At 43.1% G+C, this 15,599-nt stretch overlaps 1 protein-coding gene across 1 annotated transcript in view; it reads left to right on the top strand.

Moving 5' to 3' along the window:
* Nucleotides 1-15,599, top strand: part of LOC144819957 (bifunctional heparan sulfate N-deacetylase/N-sulfotransferase 3) — a 532,418-nt gene that overhangs the window by 205,903 nt on the left and 310,916 nt on the right. Inside the window, exon 4 of the mRNA XM_078677644.1 lies at nucleotides 8,415-8,600. Coding sequence (XP_078533770.1) covers nucleotides 8,415-8,600 — 186 coding nt within the window. The remainder of the gene's footprint in view (nucleotides 1-8,414; nucleotides 8,601-15,599) is intronic.

Below are 15,599 nucleotides of genomic sequence, written 5' to 3'. Positions count from 1 at the left end.
AAATAGATAAAAATATCAATAAAAAAATGAAAGATAAACATATATCAAAAAGTACATATGTATTATTTAATTATGAAACATTTTAATACCCTATTTGGAATGTGTAAATAATGTAGAAAGAATATTTAATATAATATAACTCGGTTAATTTTAATTAATTCTGTAGATCACATTTAATCATCATTAATGCATATTAAATATATTTTTTCTTAAGTTGGAAATGTAATTTAAACTTCAGACAAATATTTGCTATTTACCATATATTGTTGTATATGTGACACGCCCACCAAAATGTCTGCTTATACTTCTACAGAAAAGGACAGAGCAGTTTTATATTTACTGAGCACGTAGTCCACTTTCCTGAGAATACAAATTTTGATCGATTAATTTTGGCAGGTGTGAGATAGGCTCTGTGCACGATGTAAAACTGCATGAGATGGAACCTTGTATTGTGGGAGACATTAGTGGGGCCTTCTAGCATTGTAGCCCATTCCCTATCTGTATAGGGACGAGTAAGATCTTCCTCCCAATGGGCCCGTAGTGCAGCAATTGAAGGTCTGTAATACCAAGGGCTGCAAGTTGGTCGTGCAGGCAATCGGGCCTGACATGCAATTGGTGCATGCTATAGCAGAATGAGTATACCCGAGCTGTGGGGTTACAGTGACGCCAAGTATCTATCCATTTCCAATGGTGAAGCCAATCCCACAGCACCTGCACTGCTGAGACCGCAGGCGCGTTGGGCAATGGAGGAACCGAACAGGCGAGTCCAGGCTCAACAACACAGTTAAAGTCACCTCCTAGAAGCCACGGCAGCCCGTTCCAGCTGAAAAGCCTGCCGGACATTTTGTCAAGAAAAGTGGCTTGATCCGAATTTGGTGCTTAGACCTACTGGATCAGTATCTGTCGGCCATACAGCAGCCTCTCACTAAAATGTATCGATCTTTTGCATCAACTTCGGTCTCTTCTGTCACAAAGAGAGGACTTGGCCTAATACACACCAATGCCTCTCTTGCATAGGTAGAAAAACTAGTGGCAAATAATTGTCCACACCAGCGCTTCTGGAGTCTGGCAACTTCCCGTAGCATTCAGTGTGTCTCCTGTAGGAAAGCAATATGAGTGAAATGACGTTTGTTGTATGAATAGATGGAGTATCTGCTTGTAGGTGTGTAGATGCCCTGTACGTTCGAGGTGAGAATATTAATGGGAGTCATCGGTGTAATGAAGGTAGACTATGAGTTGGACAGCGGCTGCATACAAGAAATGCAGTGTCTCAACAGTGGCTAGTCTGTGTGGGCATGGGTGTGGGCTTAGGCTCCTACAATGTGTCTTTGGAAGCTTCTTACTCCAGCTTTCTCCACCGACACCCACCTACATACTTATTTCTGTCTGAAATTGGTATTGAGTGTAGAATTCAACTCGATGGGTGAGTTAATATTTATTAGAATAATCCAGTGGATTGTATGTAATCTGCTAATTATTATTTTTTCTATCTCCACATTTATAGAGTTGGTAAAAAATGAGGGACAGTTGCTAAAATCTGTCCTAATATCATGTTTGTACAAACAAATGACAACGATTTGGCAGTTATAGATTACCATGAAATAAGGGGGTCGTAACCTACAATACTGATGAGTTTGCTGCAGCCATAGTAGCCCTTCTATATTTTCATAGTGCCCTTCGGTGCACAAAAGCAGCATATGTGTCAGAATTTATTGACCCGTGGTTATTCTACCTACTACTTGTAATAAATCCCGATGCAATTAGTAGATTGCTTACTTAACCCTGAACGTAGACTGATGAAGAGACCCTTGTATTTAGGCTTGGTAGCTGCAAATGTTGATAAAGCAGCAATAACAAGACAATAGAACACAGTAGTAGAATACATTTACACTAGCTTCCCCTTCCTCATTTCTTATTGAAAATTAAGAGTGATTTAACAGAAAAAGACATAAATTGTGATATTCTGGGACACAAAGAACTGCTGTTTGTTTTGCTAAGCCCAGCAGATACCCTACAGTGGGTGGCAAATGAGGCATGGAACTTATAGTTGAAATATTGTTGGGGATTTTTTTTTTTAAACAAACCAGCTGAATCTTGACCCTGTCTGTCGTACTTCAAAGGAGATCTTATGACACCCTACAGCTAGGTGAAAATACTGTTCACTAGAAGTCTCTTTCATTCAGACTTTGGCTCAAACCGCATCTGAAATTTATGTGGTTATATTACATGCCCTTTGTAAAAGATTATTAAGCGAGATTCCCGTAAATTAGAATTATACACTGAGAATGAGAAATGGAGTCTAGGATCAATAAAGTATGTAAATTAGGTAATATCTCTTCTCTAGCACGGTTCGCCTGAATCCTTTTTCTGAACTTGGACTGTCTACGTTCATGATTTATTTTGATTACTTTTGTCCTTTTTCCAGTACATATAGTTGCCTGAGTCTTATTCCACCAGATCATTTTATAGTCACACCTGTCCATTGCCTGTTCATGAGCAGGCGGTCCCTAATTTGTAAAATAATAAGTGCAGGAGCTAACATTTTGACTCAGAAGCCGCAGCCCTGCCACCAAAAGCCTCGGTACCTAACACCAAGGTTGGGAGTCTTGATTCCACCTCATGCCTCTTTAATCCAAAACTAGAAACGCCTTGCACCATTATCTCGCTCCTGTAGGTTCTTTTTCATCCCTGCTTTCTCCCTTTTTGGCTGTTTTCTGGCTTTTTCATTCTCCTTACCAAATTTTGTGTTTTTCTCCCTCTTCTCTGTGTCAATGTCTGATGTAGAAAAATATGTGCTGGTCTCCAAAATTGAGAGCCGATAGCAACACCGCAACCACCGGCTCCAATTGAGCACTGTGAGCATGTTTTAGTTGTGCTGACCATCATCTTGCAGGCACATGAGTCTCACACAAACATGCTGCTTGACTTACGCCAAAGACAAAGATACATTGATGCGGTTCAGGAGGTAGGAAGTCTCTGAACCATTTTAGTCTCATAGCTATGTCAATCTAGATTTCAAGGCAACATGACAAGCACTTAATTTCAGCGAAATTAATTCGGTTTCACCTTTAGCGTAACCCGAAATTATGGCGGCTCCTGCAGAATGTGGCCAGTAGTCCCTAAAACCATATCTCACAGACATCTATAGGCTTTAGACTAAATAAAGGCTCCACTGAAGGGTCGACCTCACCCCTGTGCACTCTTTTGTGATAGAGTAAAACAATTCTTCAAAACCACTTCGATGGAGTAAATACAGCCTTTGAAGTTAAAACAAAAATACTTAAACGTTTCCTAATAGAAAGGTGGGGAAATTAAAGTAAAAAGGAGGGTCTTGTATAGTGCTAAATATGTCTTTCTACAACAGTTGGAAATGTGGATGTGTGAGCCCGATCCGAATCTGATGTACAAAGCGGCATGCCGGAAACTGGCGTGGCACACTTTAATTCTCTACAATACACAGAGCTGGTCTATTGCAGCTAATTAAAAAATCTGCTGTTTTAAATATTTCTCTTCTTGCCCCCGTATGCTTTTCGTCGCCACTCTCATTTTTCAAATTAAAAGACACTACTGCACTGTTGTTTTTTTCTACGCAGTAATGTCCCTCCACAAAACAACCTCCGTACAGAAACAGAATGATCTAACATGCATGGCATGTACTGAACATAAGTCATAGGTCTTCTGTGAGTGCTCTGACAGGAACTACTGAGGCTGCCTCACAAAAGTCTCTGAATAACAAGAGTATTTTCCCACCAGCCCTATTCTTCAATCTCTCTGAAACCTTTTAGAGCACTGTCTCCCATGGGGCTGCCACCGCTTTTGAGTTGTCTGCAGCTTTTCAATGGGTTGTGGCTGCAATTACGGTCACACACCATCACACTGCAAATCATAACTAGTAGGTGTAGTAATCTGGCTATTTATATAGTGGACACAAAAGAGGTACACTGTTTGAAAAGTCCAGGCAAACCCCAAAGGAATTACAGATACACAAATGACACCCCAAATGCTCTCTTTTGTGGTAGTGCAGACAAGCACCTAGGCATATCAGATGGTAGTGCTAAGCATCTATTGCACACACATAGGCAGTGAGACACACAATAAAGAAACCCAACACCAATTTATAAAAATTACAGATATATTTATATGAGTTTAGATACCAATGTCATCAGAATCTGGTAAGTACTTTTCGAGGTGTGAATTTTTACAGTTTTCAAAAGTGGATACAGTACAATTTTTGGGAGCGGTTATGTTATCCTATGGGGGGAAAACATGTACAGCATTCAGGCACTTAACAGCGACTTACTGGACTGTTCACCAGAACTTAAGGTGAGTATGGGGCAAGGTCCAAGGCCACACAAACAGGTCACCTTGAGAGGCTCTGGGGCATCCGGTTGCAGAGGTGTGTTACAGCGTTGAGTGTCCCATTCACTTCAATGGGGAACAGTCTGTTCAGAAAGAGGCTGCAAGCTGGGACCGGGGACCATTCCAGGGGAACCAACAGGGAGATCAACCCTTGGGGTCTTCAGGCCTGGGGGACACTGTTGATCCACTTCCCCTCGGGCTGTGACAAATATGCCAACATAGTGGGTTATTTATGGGCGATCCAAGGGCAGGCCAGCCCCTATGCCGCCTGCCCGCCTGATGAGCCAAATAACACCGTGGCCGTCGCAAATCGGTGGTTACCAATTTTGGGAGGGGCCACACCTCCCATCAGTGGACCGCCAGTCCACGCACTTCCTCACGCCCCCCAAAAGGGGGCGGAGCATTCCAGGCAACCCCCAGTTGCTCAGGCCCACAACGGCCTGTAGGATTAATGGGGCGCCATCGTACTTCCAGGGGACACGCTAAGACATCCCTGGGTATCCTTGGCTTAGCACCCTTAATGTGCTGCTGCATGTAGTAGCCTTCTGTACCTTGATCGCACTGCAAATCCTCCACAGCTCTGGGAGTGGTCACCGTCACAACCCGGGCCCCCCACCAAGGTAGACATCTCTAACTACATCCTGCTGATTATGGGGCCTCTCCCAGGTCCAGCCAAAACAAGTCCCAGCCCATGACGAACCGGAGGCCCGCATGCCCCTTCTGGACAGGTGCCCCCATCCTTTCTAAACTCCCTGTGGACTTCAGACTGATAACCAAAACCCCTCTGTTCAGGGATGGATGCATAACTTACACCAGGGGGAATTCAATTCTGGCAGCAGGACCCTCCTACCCTGGAAAGTCAAATCATTGCCTCCCCGCTGTCAGACCCCAGTGGTGAGACGGGAGACACCCCCACCTGCCCAATTACACCACCCCTCCCAGGGTGGCTTACGACCAGCCCGCCTTGCCCAGGCCTTCATGTATATGTGCCCAGGATGATCTAAAACAACTGGTAAGGAGTTGGTTCCCTGTTAACATTGCCTGGCTGAAGAGCAATAGCTTTGACAAGCCACTCCTGACAAGATATGCGGAGGTAAAAGTTAACAAGCCCACCTTCATTCCTCTCACTCAGTTATTTTAGGTCCTGGATAAGCTGCATACAGTATACTAGAGACGTACAGGTCAGCTAAATGTGCCAACTAGGGTTTTTAGGCAATTCAAAACGTTTTTAGGGGTCAGAGTGCATGCACTGGGACCTGGTTAGCAGGTCTTTAAGAGACCATTCACTTGTTAACAAGGCTTTGTTGTTTTTTCACCCCACTCTTAGAGCCCCTGCATCTCCACTCTGCCTATGGCTGGAAGAATTAGACCCCCCCTAAATTTTTATCAGCCCCTCCCGAAAGTTGGCTCTAGTTGCGCCTCTGTAATTATAGGATTTGAACCCTCCGCAAGGCCTTGCATCCAAAAATGGAATTAGCAATCCAGTTAGTCCTTTTTTCTAACATTTAGGGTGCTCATAACCCTGACCTTGCCACCTGGTTATCAAAAGAGGACCACTCTCCCACCAGCAGAGGGCCTCCAAAACAGCTAGCTGCCCTTTCTAGCACTCCTCCTGCACAGGGATGTATGTCTTTACAACGCATGCTTTTTCCACGCATGCCTTTACAATGCAGGTTTTACAACGCAAGTCGTTACAACGACTTGCGTTGGGGGGCGCTGGATAGTGGAATAGTTTAATTTACTATTCCAACTCCAGTCCCCGTGGATAGTAGGGAAGATTTTGGATAGTAAATTAAACTATTCCCTATCCTACAGCAGCCTCCAGCGCAAGTCGTTGTAACGACTTGCGTTGTAATATCTGTGTTGTAAAGGTACGGCGTGGAAAAAGTTTTGTTGTAAAGGATGTTTCCCCCTGCACAGAGTCGGCATGAACATAGATGACAGACATCAACCACATATGATTTCTCAGGAGAGTATGCACTTAGTCCTTCAAAGTCAGGGCAATCCCATGTTTGTGCAAGAGTGGGGCTAAACCTATGACAAATATGGCTACTTCGGGAGAGCATAGAACCTTTATATCAAATAGTACGAACTTTTTGGCATTAAATATCGTACCCAGATGCCTTTCCAAGTATACAGGCCTGTCGTTGTATCAGTGGTTTTTTGCATGAATTCCCTAAGTTTCACCGGAACGGTGAAATTCAATACAGCCTCTCCAAGTATCTATACTGACGGACAACCTAACAAGGATGTGATTTGATGGCTGCGTCACACATAAAGTGTGTCCATGCTGTAACTGCCATTTTAGCTGCAACCAGAGGAAAAAGAGACCCACTGCCATTGCTGTGGCGATAAAAGAATGCACTGCCTGCAAACTTGAGAACATTTTAGAAGCCCAGCTGCATATATATGAGATGGTTTATGTTATGAAAACTGGTTGCCATACTTCTGGTAGCTCAAGACAGGAGCAACTACGAGAGATCTGTAAAAATAAAAAGTGGATCTGAACCTACTGTCTCAGCTGCATGGTGGAAATATTTGTACTTGAAATAAGCGGTCTGAAAATAAAACAAAGAAATAGATCATAATTAAAGGACTCATCCACTAAGGGCCACTGATGAGTCAAGGCTAGGGGAATGAAGCTAGATGTCTTCGGTTTTAAGCAAGATTAGGAACTCGGGCAAATAGTTGCTTGTTGCTGGTTATCATTAATCCAGTATTACGAGGCAGCTCTAGTCCATCTTGAAGTATACAACGAAATAGTGGGTGCTCCCTTGCTATTTCATTTAAAACTGACTTCTTAGCGGCAATTTAGCATGGAAGTTAAATACTGTAGTAGCGTTTCCACATAGTAATCACCCTTAAGTAATTTCTACCCACTTGCAGCAGCCATATTTTTATTAGAACAATTCCACTGTCAGAGATACATTGTTTTAACATGTTACATTTGGGACTAACTAACAACAGTGATTATACGGTCTGAAAGTTGCAGAGATAAGATAACTTGCCTCTTCCGTAAAATTTATTGCTCTGTGTGAGCTGCACAAACCCCTTATTACATTTACAGTCGAATTAGAAATTATGCTCTATTTATCAATGGTAGGCCGATGTAAAAGTGTGTCTCGTCTATCTCAATAATGTACCCACCCACCAGACGCTCACGATCTACTATATGCTTATAGTGTCCATAGGGAAGAAAAGGTCATGAGGTCATTGCCTGACCATATTAGGCCCAACCTTCGCGAAACACACAACATTTCGACGGGAACTAGTAATGATCACCTGGAGTTAGGAAAAAATGGCAGACTTTTAAACGCCACAAAACCAAACATAATTTGCAATTATGGGAAATGCAGATATTTATGGCCTTAAATTTAACAAATGGTGCATACTGAGACTGTGAGCAAACAGGCTGGCGTGTGGGATGATTACAGGACATTATGCTGATTACACGCCAATCTAACCTGACCACATTGTGATTGTGGATAGGATCACAGGGGTGAGACACTGGTTGGTTAATTTAAAACATCATTGGTGTATTGTATTTACAAAGCATGTTGTAAATGAATTGATGTGAAAAGGAACACCTATCACATTTGGAAGTTGGTTGCCTACTGTTTCAAGAGGCTGCCTTGTTGGAGACGTATAATTCACAATTAGCATGGGGAAATTGAGGATGTCAGCTGTGCACAGGAAAAGCCACACAGCAGTCTCAGCCATTGAATATGCATAAAATGGATATTCAAAAATTGTTTTGTATGAGTATGCGAGGCAGTAGGTGACCCACTCCTCATGAAGTGGGATACCAATTTAAAAAAATCTGATGATTAAACTGTAATGAAGTTCAAAGACAGAATTTACCACAAAAACATATAATAATAATAATAATGACCACATTGAGCCTTACACTAACGAAGGCGGTGCATGCAATTTTCTGCTAAAATCATTATTGTCTTAATGGTTATTTCTGTTCAGCACATAGCCCAGCTACACTTGTAATGGCATACCCGACTAAGTGCATGCTTCTAAACCAGTGTTCCTCCTTTGTGTTCCAGGAACATGGTATCCCAACCGACATGGGCTACGCGGTGGCGCCTCACCACTCCGGCGTCTACCCGGTCCACCTCCAACTCTACGAAGCCTGGAAGAAAATCTGGAGCATCAAAGTCACCAGCACGGAAGAGTATCCGCACCTGAAGCCCGCCCGCTACCGACAGGGCTTCATCTACAAGAACATCATGGTAAGTAAGAGGTAGCGGAAGCTTACACTTAAAGGGATATCGACCCTTTATGAAACTCGTAGCCTTGCAAGTGGAAGGGCTTATAGTGTAAAGTTGGTAAAGCAGCATTTTCATATAACATAAACCCTGGTGATTGACGCGAAATGGTATTTTTGTCCTTCCTTTGAATTCTTGGATTTGTGGGAAACAGAAAATGAGGGCAGAACACGTATCTTCCCCTTGGGATTGAATGAATTTCTGTGAGCGCCCGACGTCACGTCAGCACACCTATAAATACACTGGAATGGCACAATTAATGAAACATCCGGCAGTTTCCAGCATGCATGTCTTGCATGCGAGATTTTATGTCAGTGCCAAAAATGGATTCTTATCAAGTTAAGTCAGCACATCTAAACGTGCAACATTTATTAATCTGTCTTCGGGAAGTAAATATAACCCCCATTTTAATTAAGTTTTTAATTGGCAGCAAATGACTTGGCCATTAAAGGGTTTTTATGCGTACTAAATTAGCGTAACTTAGAGTCTGCATGATTAGTTCATTGAGCGAATACGTGTGAGTGTGTGCAGAAGGGCCCGCGTGATTAGGTTGGTTAGAGACTCAAAAAAAGGCTGAGTGAGTAGATTGCTTAATTGGTGACTGACTGTTTTACTAAGTGAATGAGGGAGTTTTGTTAGGGCAAACGTAGACCGTGAGATATGTTGTGTCAGTCAGTGAGCGTGTACACCAACAACCAAATTAGAGTAAGGTATACATCACACAGTTTGGGCAAACAATTACTGACCAGGCAGAGGGCAGTGAGCTACAATACCATACTGAAAGACGAACGGAGGTCTGTCTTAAGTTAGTTGTAAGCATGAATGGCTGTTTTTAAGACCCAGGTAGAGATTAGCACGTTGAGTTACTGAGACCCGGGGGCATCATTTGAATCCATATTACCTCCTACTACGGTTAGGATTATTTTACGGCTGTTTTTAAAAAAAAGATAAATGCATTCGACTTTCTGAGCTCCCTACACACACCCGCAGCAGTCGTAGCCTACATAGCATTGCTTCAAATGTAGCAAACAGGAAGGAAATTAGAAAATCTAGTTGGCTAAAACTAGTGCACAGTTATATGTTTGTGATTTATTTAGTAATCTTTGCACGATACAGTGTCTCCTGCACATGTCTTCCTAGAGGCCGATTGAAACCCAGTTACAAAGTAGGATGATTTCGAAATATTAGTTGTAAATACTATACAATTTAAAAAGAATCAGAATAGTGTAAAATAGCGCAAGACCGGGGAGCTCTCGCCACAGGTAACAGTCAATACAGTTCAGTATTATTTATTTACTTTATTGAAGAAGATTATTAATGTGGTTGATTAAAAGTTTAATCTGTATCTACAGCCCTGGACCCCGGGATTGTATACCCACCCCTCAAATACTGGTTATAAACCTTAAATGACTTTTGTTTGTCTGCTTTTATGTAGGTGTAGTTTATGTTACAATATGGCTAACATAAATATCTTTCGACATAAATATGATGGAATAAATATGATTCTCAAAAACATTGCTGCTCTAAGTGTAGATTTCCATTCATTAATTCCAATGAAATTACTTTTTTGTAAACAAGATTTAAGGGAAAATATTTTTTGTCAGACTATTTTTAAGGCCGTTCTATTCTGGGACCGTACCTTCGATGCTGTACTGTGAACTTGCATTTTTTCAAGCTGCATCCTTTTACACTATACCTTAGGATATATTCTATAGTACAGGGTTCCCGACATTTGTCAAGGAAGGCCAGATCCGTGCAATAATTCGAGTGGTGATGCTGAAAACCTGCATTTGATCCGGCCCTTCTGATCCTACCCTGACCACCTTGTATTAGGAACATCCTGATAATGATTTTATCCTGCTGGTTCACCAGAACCTACATTCGCTCCTTCCTTGCCAGCAACTGCACTTATTCTGCCCTATCACCCAATGAGTCTTACACATTCTCAGTAATGCAACAAAACCCTGCTGGGAACGTCCACCAAGCCATCACCAGATCTGTGCACCAGATTCAAAATTCAGTGTAGCATAATGCAAGAAAATGGGGCTCAACATATTTTTCAGTAAAACATCTATATATAATCATCTTTACTTTTTCCGCACTCCATTTGTGCAAAAGTACACAAAAACAGGCAGTGTAACCTGTTGACATGCAGTAACAAATAGATAAATAAATATATCCTTGAAAATTAGGCAGTGTTGTTACGTTGTTACCGTGATGTGTAAGCTCACCTCATAGTTTAATATTTTTGTACATATCTGCTTATGGAGTCTGCGGAAGCTGAGGTTCCTCAACTGCTGTAGCAAATTAGAAGGGTGCTTTCCTAATTAGTACAGCTGAACCTTTGCATTATTAATGATCAAACACATTTAGGGCTTTATTATGATATCGGTGGGATCACCACCGACAGGCCACCGGTGGCGGTCCCACCGACACCCAGGATAGTGGTACAACTGCTGCATTACGATGCAGTTGATTGGACCACAGCGGTCAGAGGGACAGAGCAATGCCACCGACAGGCTCAAGAAAGCTATTGGGGCAATGGTTGGGTCGTAATCCCTATAATAAAGGTTGTACATGCGCAGACACCACCGCTGGGATTACAATATCCTTTTCCAGCCTTTCCATAGTGGGCTCACTTCCATGGGGAAAGCCGCCATGGAAAGGATGAAGGAAAAGGACTTTGGGGGTCCATAGCGGGCCCCTGTCGCCCGTGGGCACATGCGCTTGTGCTGAGGCAATTTTTCTGGGTACATGAAGTACCATATACCAGGGACTTGCATGAAAATTAAATGTACCAATGAGGTGTCTTCAAATGTTACCATATTTTCAAAGGTGAGCACAAGCACTTTACCACTGATTAGCAGGGAAAAAGTGCACAGAGTCTTAAAAGCCAACAAAAATGCGTTCAGAGAAAGAAGGCAGAGGACAGCAAAATTCTAGGGTGACCCGGCATAGAGGGCCACATACTTGATTTCTATTTCAAGAGTGGAGTCTCTGCTGTGTCTGAGTTCACCTTGGGTGTTGAAAAAACGATCCCAATACATGAGAAATTATTTTCTCTTCTGTGGGGTAGGGTAGATATAGCTGCTCAGGTAGAGCTGGTAGGAAAAAACTACCCCCGAGTCATCACACTCTTAAAGACCCCGCTACCCCTCCCTTGTAGGATCACAAGTGGAAAATATTTAAATACAACTTAACATAGTGGAAAATATTTAAATACAACTTCACATACAACTGAATATATTCTTCCCAGTCAGTCGTAAAGTTCCCAAACTTTCTGAAACATCTTCTATGGTGCCAGGCCACAGACTAGCACAGTAGACAACCTTTACAATAATATGCTTTAGCAAATGCCTCTGCCAAAGTCAAACCCCTTTAATCTATTACTTTGTTTTCCAACTTAAGCTTCCAAGATGCCATTAGCCCTTTTCTTACTTTGATGTTTCAAGAGTTCAGCGTCCCTTACCATTGAGAAAGGCTTTCAGATGTGGTGATTCAAAAGAGAACATGTGTTTCTTAGTCTTTCATTGTATGACCACACACCTTCTGCATTCTCTTATTGTCTTATTCGGGTTTATTTATTTAATTTATAAAGAGCCTGAATCACCCCCAAAGGGGTATCTCTGCCCTATGGGAAGCATATCAGATGGGACAGACCAGAAAGAATTAGTTTAGAAAAGCTCAGTTTTAAGAAGTTTCCTGAAAGGAAGATAATCTGAGCATTTCCAAAGGTGGAAAGAGGGTCGATTCCACTAGTAGGGGGCGAAATAGAAGAAGGCTTGAACACATAGCTTTTCTAAACAGGGAATTACAAGCATGGATTTCTCTCCTGATCGTAGAGAAGTATTTGGCTGGTAGGGAATGAGTTTTTCAGATAAGTAGCCGGGTCCTCTACCATTCAGAGCTTTTTGTACAATACAGCAGATCTTGAACTTTTCACACTTGCGTATCGGCAGCCGATGCAGTTGTCAAAAGAGGGGGATTGAACCGTTCTGGCTGGCAAGTTCTTAACAATTTCTTAACAAGTCGGGCAGCTGTATTCTGTACCACCCAAAGGTTCCAGTAGTATTCTGATTTCCAAGTGGTGGGGTCACTGAGTTTAGAGAGGTAACCAACAGTGATATATATCCTGGCAGAACTCACACATTCTCTCCTGCTAGATTTTGCGACACTCAATGTGCTGTGGTAGAAGATTTCTTAGGAAGCATTATTCCTTGGTTTTTTAACTGGGTGGAAGAGGAACTAGGGTCAGCTGTTGGGACGGGACTGGCCCCCGTATGGTAAAGAATGTATGGCACTGCCCTGAATATCCCAAATGTGATTGGATCTGGCATCCTGACTTTTTTTGTACATCAAGACAAAAAAAACCCTAGGCATAAAATTCACATGGAGGCCCACAGCTTGTCTGTGAAGTCATGCACAGGTGCCAATGGTGCCTTCTTGCCTAAGCACCAGTCTACCATCTGTTTCTCTGGCCATGTAGTGGCGACAGCCTACCATGTTATTAGTACCCTGTAGCTAAACAGACCTTTTTACCTGTTCAGGGATATAAGCACAATACCTAAAGGCCCACTTGAGTAGTTTTATTCATATGTCTTGAGCAGAACCTGTGCCGACATCCATGTATGAATGTCGACTGTGTGTTTTTGTTAGGTGTATGATAGGAGAACTCTATATTGTTTGTGAGTGTGTGTGTACATGCTCTTAAAAGTGGGATCCATTTGGAATGCCCCTGGTCTGAAATGGCACAAGATTAGGGTTGGGTGGATTTTGAATTTAGTAATTTAGTGTTACTAATGCAGAATTACTAATACATTCCGCCGCTCCACTCTGACGGTGGAATTAATCAGCATTGCAGCATGTGCCTATTATCTGCCTATCACCTGATAACTTCTTGGACTTCAAAATCCAGGAGCCCTCCTTCTCTCTAGCATTCCATTGTATAAAGATGTGCCTTGAAATCTATGTGACCTCCTTCAAACCTGTGGCAAAAGCTTCTCTACTGGTTTAGTGGCTCTTCCAATCAAGTTCAGATCGGCAGGGAATGGGTGGGAGTAAGTGCGGAAGTTAGGCGGGTTCTGAAAGAAGCAGCTAAAGGCGGAAGTGGAGGCCAGAGCCTGAGGGTGGAGAGTTTGGTGGGGCCTGAGAGAAGCATCATGGCTCTAAGCGGCAGTGAGTGTCCTTTGTTCAACACATATAACAGATTGCAGTGATGCCATGACTTTGTGTACTTCCTTCCAAACTCAGCCAGCAACAAGTTATGGTCGGGCCAAACAGTTGAACCGAGCTAACATCGGAGCTGTCTCCCACACCCGGTATAGGCCACTCCCTATCCCTGGAGAAGTGTCCTGGACTTGAGACGTTTTATGTCCCACCCTACAGAGCCATATTCGTCTTTCCTCTCTAATAGCATCACTGATACATTAAAAGACTCCCAGCATCTTAACCACTACCTCTCTCCATCCCATTGTCTCCCCTGTTATCCGTGTCATTTCGTGTAAGTATCAGCTGATGAACAAAGTGTAGCCACAAAAAGTGGCTTTGCGTGGCCTTGTAAATATGCGGCGGCACATTGCGCCACTGGAGCATCAAAAAAGTGAAGTTCCGGCGGCGCAAACGTGCCCCTAGAGCCTCATAAATGAGGCCCAGAAGTGTGGATGAATGGAGAAAGTATTGCCCTGAGGGCCGTTGTGCATTTTTTTAACATAGGATTTCGGATTAGTCTTTCTTCAGCACTTTCATTTTGATAATGGTTGGGCAATGGAGGTGAGTCCACAGAGAGAGTTGCTAGTGAAGGTTAAGATTCTGACGAGAGCCTGAATCCTTTGTTTTCCCTTGAGTGGCACAGCCTGGAAGGCTGACGAGTCAGATACAGAGATGCACACTTGCTGTGCTCATGTTGTGGATACTCCTGCTTAGAGCCAAAATCGTACAGAGCGTCACACTTTTGGAGGCTGTATAGTCACTTTCTGCTGTCTGGAGCACAAAGAACCTGCTTGTGCCGCAGAAAAAAATGAACTATTAAAATCACATCAAACAGGTTTATTGACCAATGTAGCTGCCACCCTGCTGAGAGAGAAAAGGACAGAGCCTTGCCCCACAGTAGTTTGCCTGCCTGTGGTGGAAAGCCCAGCTGCTGAGCCCAGCTCGAGGAGTCACACAGAGAGAGCATACGAAATATTGAAGAGTGCAGAAAAGATCAATGAAGTGCCTTGGGTTCAACAGGCTCTCTGCTTGACTGCAGACTGAAGTCTGACCGAGGTGAGGTTGTGTCTACCTCGCCAGTGTCAACTGCAAAGTAAAGAATGACCAATTTTGAGATTGCACTAGAGAAAACCACAGATATCATATCCTGATTCTACCTTCATTGCACTTCAGCGATTACCCCAGTGCTCCAGACCAAAGGAGGAAGATTCTTTCACAATGACCACTGAGCAAGAAAGCTGGAGCTATCTTCCTAGAGCTGCTGTTGTTCCTGCTAGCTTACACTCGAGAGAAGAAGGTGGGGTAGTACGAATGACTCCAGTGAGTGTGACAGCTCACCCAATGCCCCAGCCACTGGTGTACCCATGTTTGATAAATGGGATTTGGCACCACGTTAGGTAATATCATATGCCAGACAGACATTGACTATGAGCTTCTGGATAAGAGGTCTTGGAGGGACGATTTATTAAGGACTGTTGTCCTCTTACAAGAATTGAATAGTTATTTTTTAATGGATTAACCTAGAGGTCTCAGAATGTCAGGAAACTGCTAAACCGCTCCCCGGCCACAAAGTGAGCCTACACCTGTGCTTTAATAATAATAATAATAAGGGAGTTTATAGAGCGCATGGTTACGCCTACCCGGCGTGTCCCCGCGCTAGTGGAGAGAGACCAGACAGTAGCAGGAAAAGACATCCACCTGTAGGCGTCGCTAGTTTGTGAACAGATAGGTTTTAAGAAGGCTCCTAAACCTAGT

Source organism: Lissotriton helveticus, chromosome 2_1, assembly GCF_964261635.1.
Source record: "Lissotriton helveticus chromosome 2_1, aLisHel1.1, whole genome shotgun sequence".
Taxonomy (NCBI): Eukaryota; Metazoa; Chordata; class Amphibia; order Caudata; family Salamandridae; genus Lissotriton; species Lissotriton helveticus.
The sequence above is the reverse complement of the archived record's forward strand: the minus strand, read 5'-3'. Positions and strand labels throughout refer to the sequence as shown.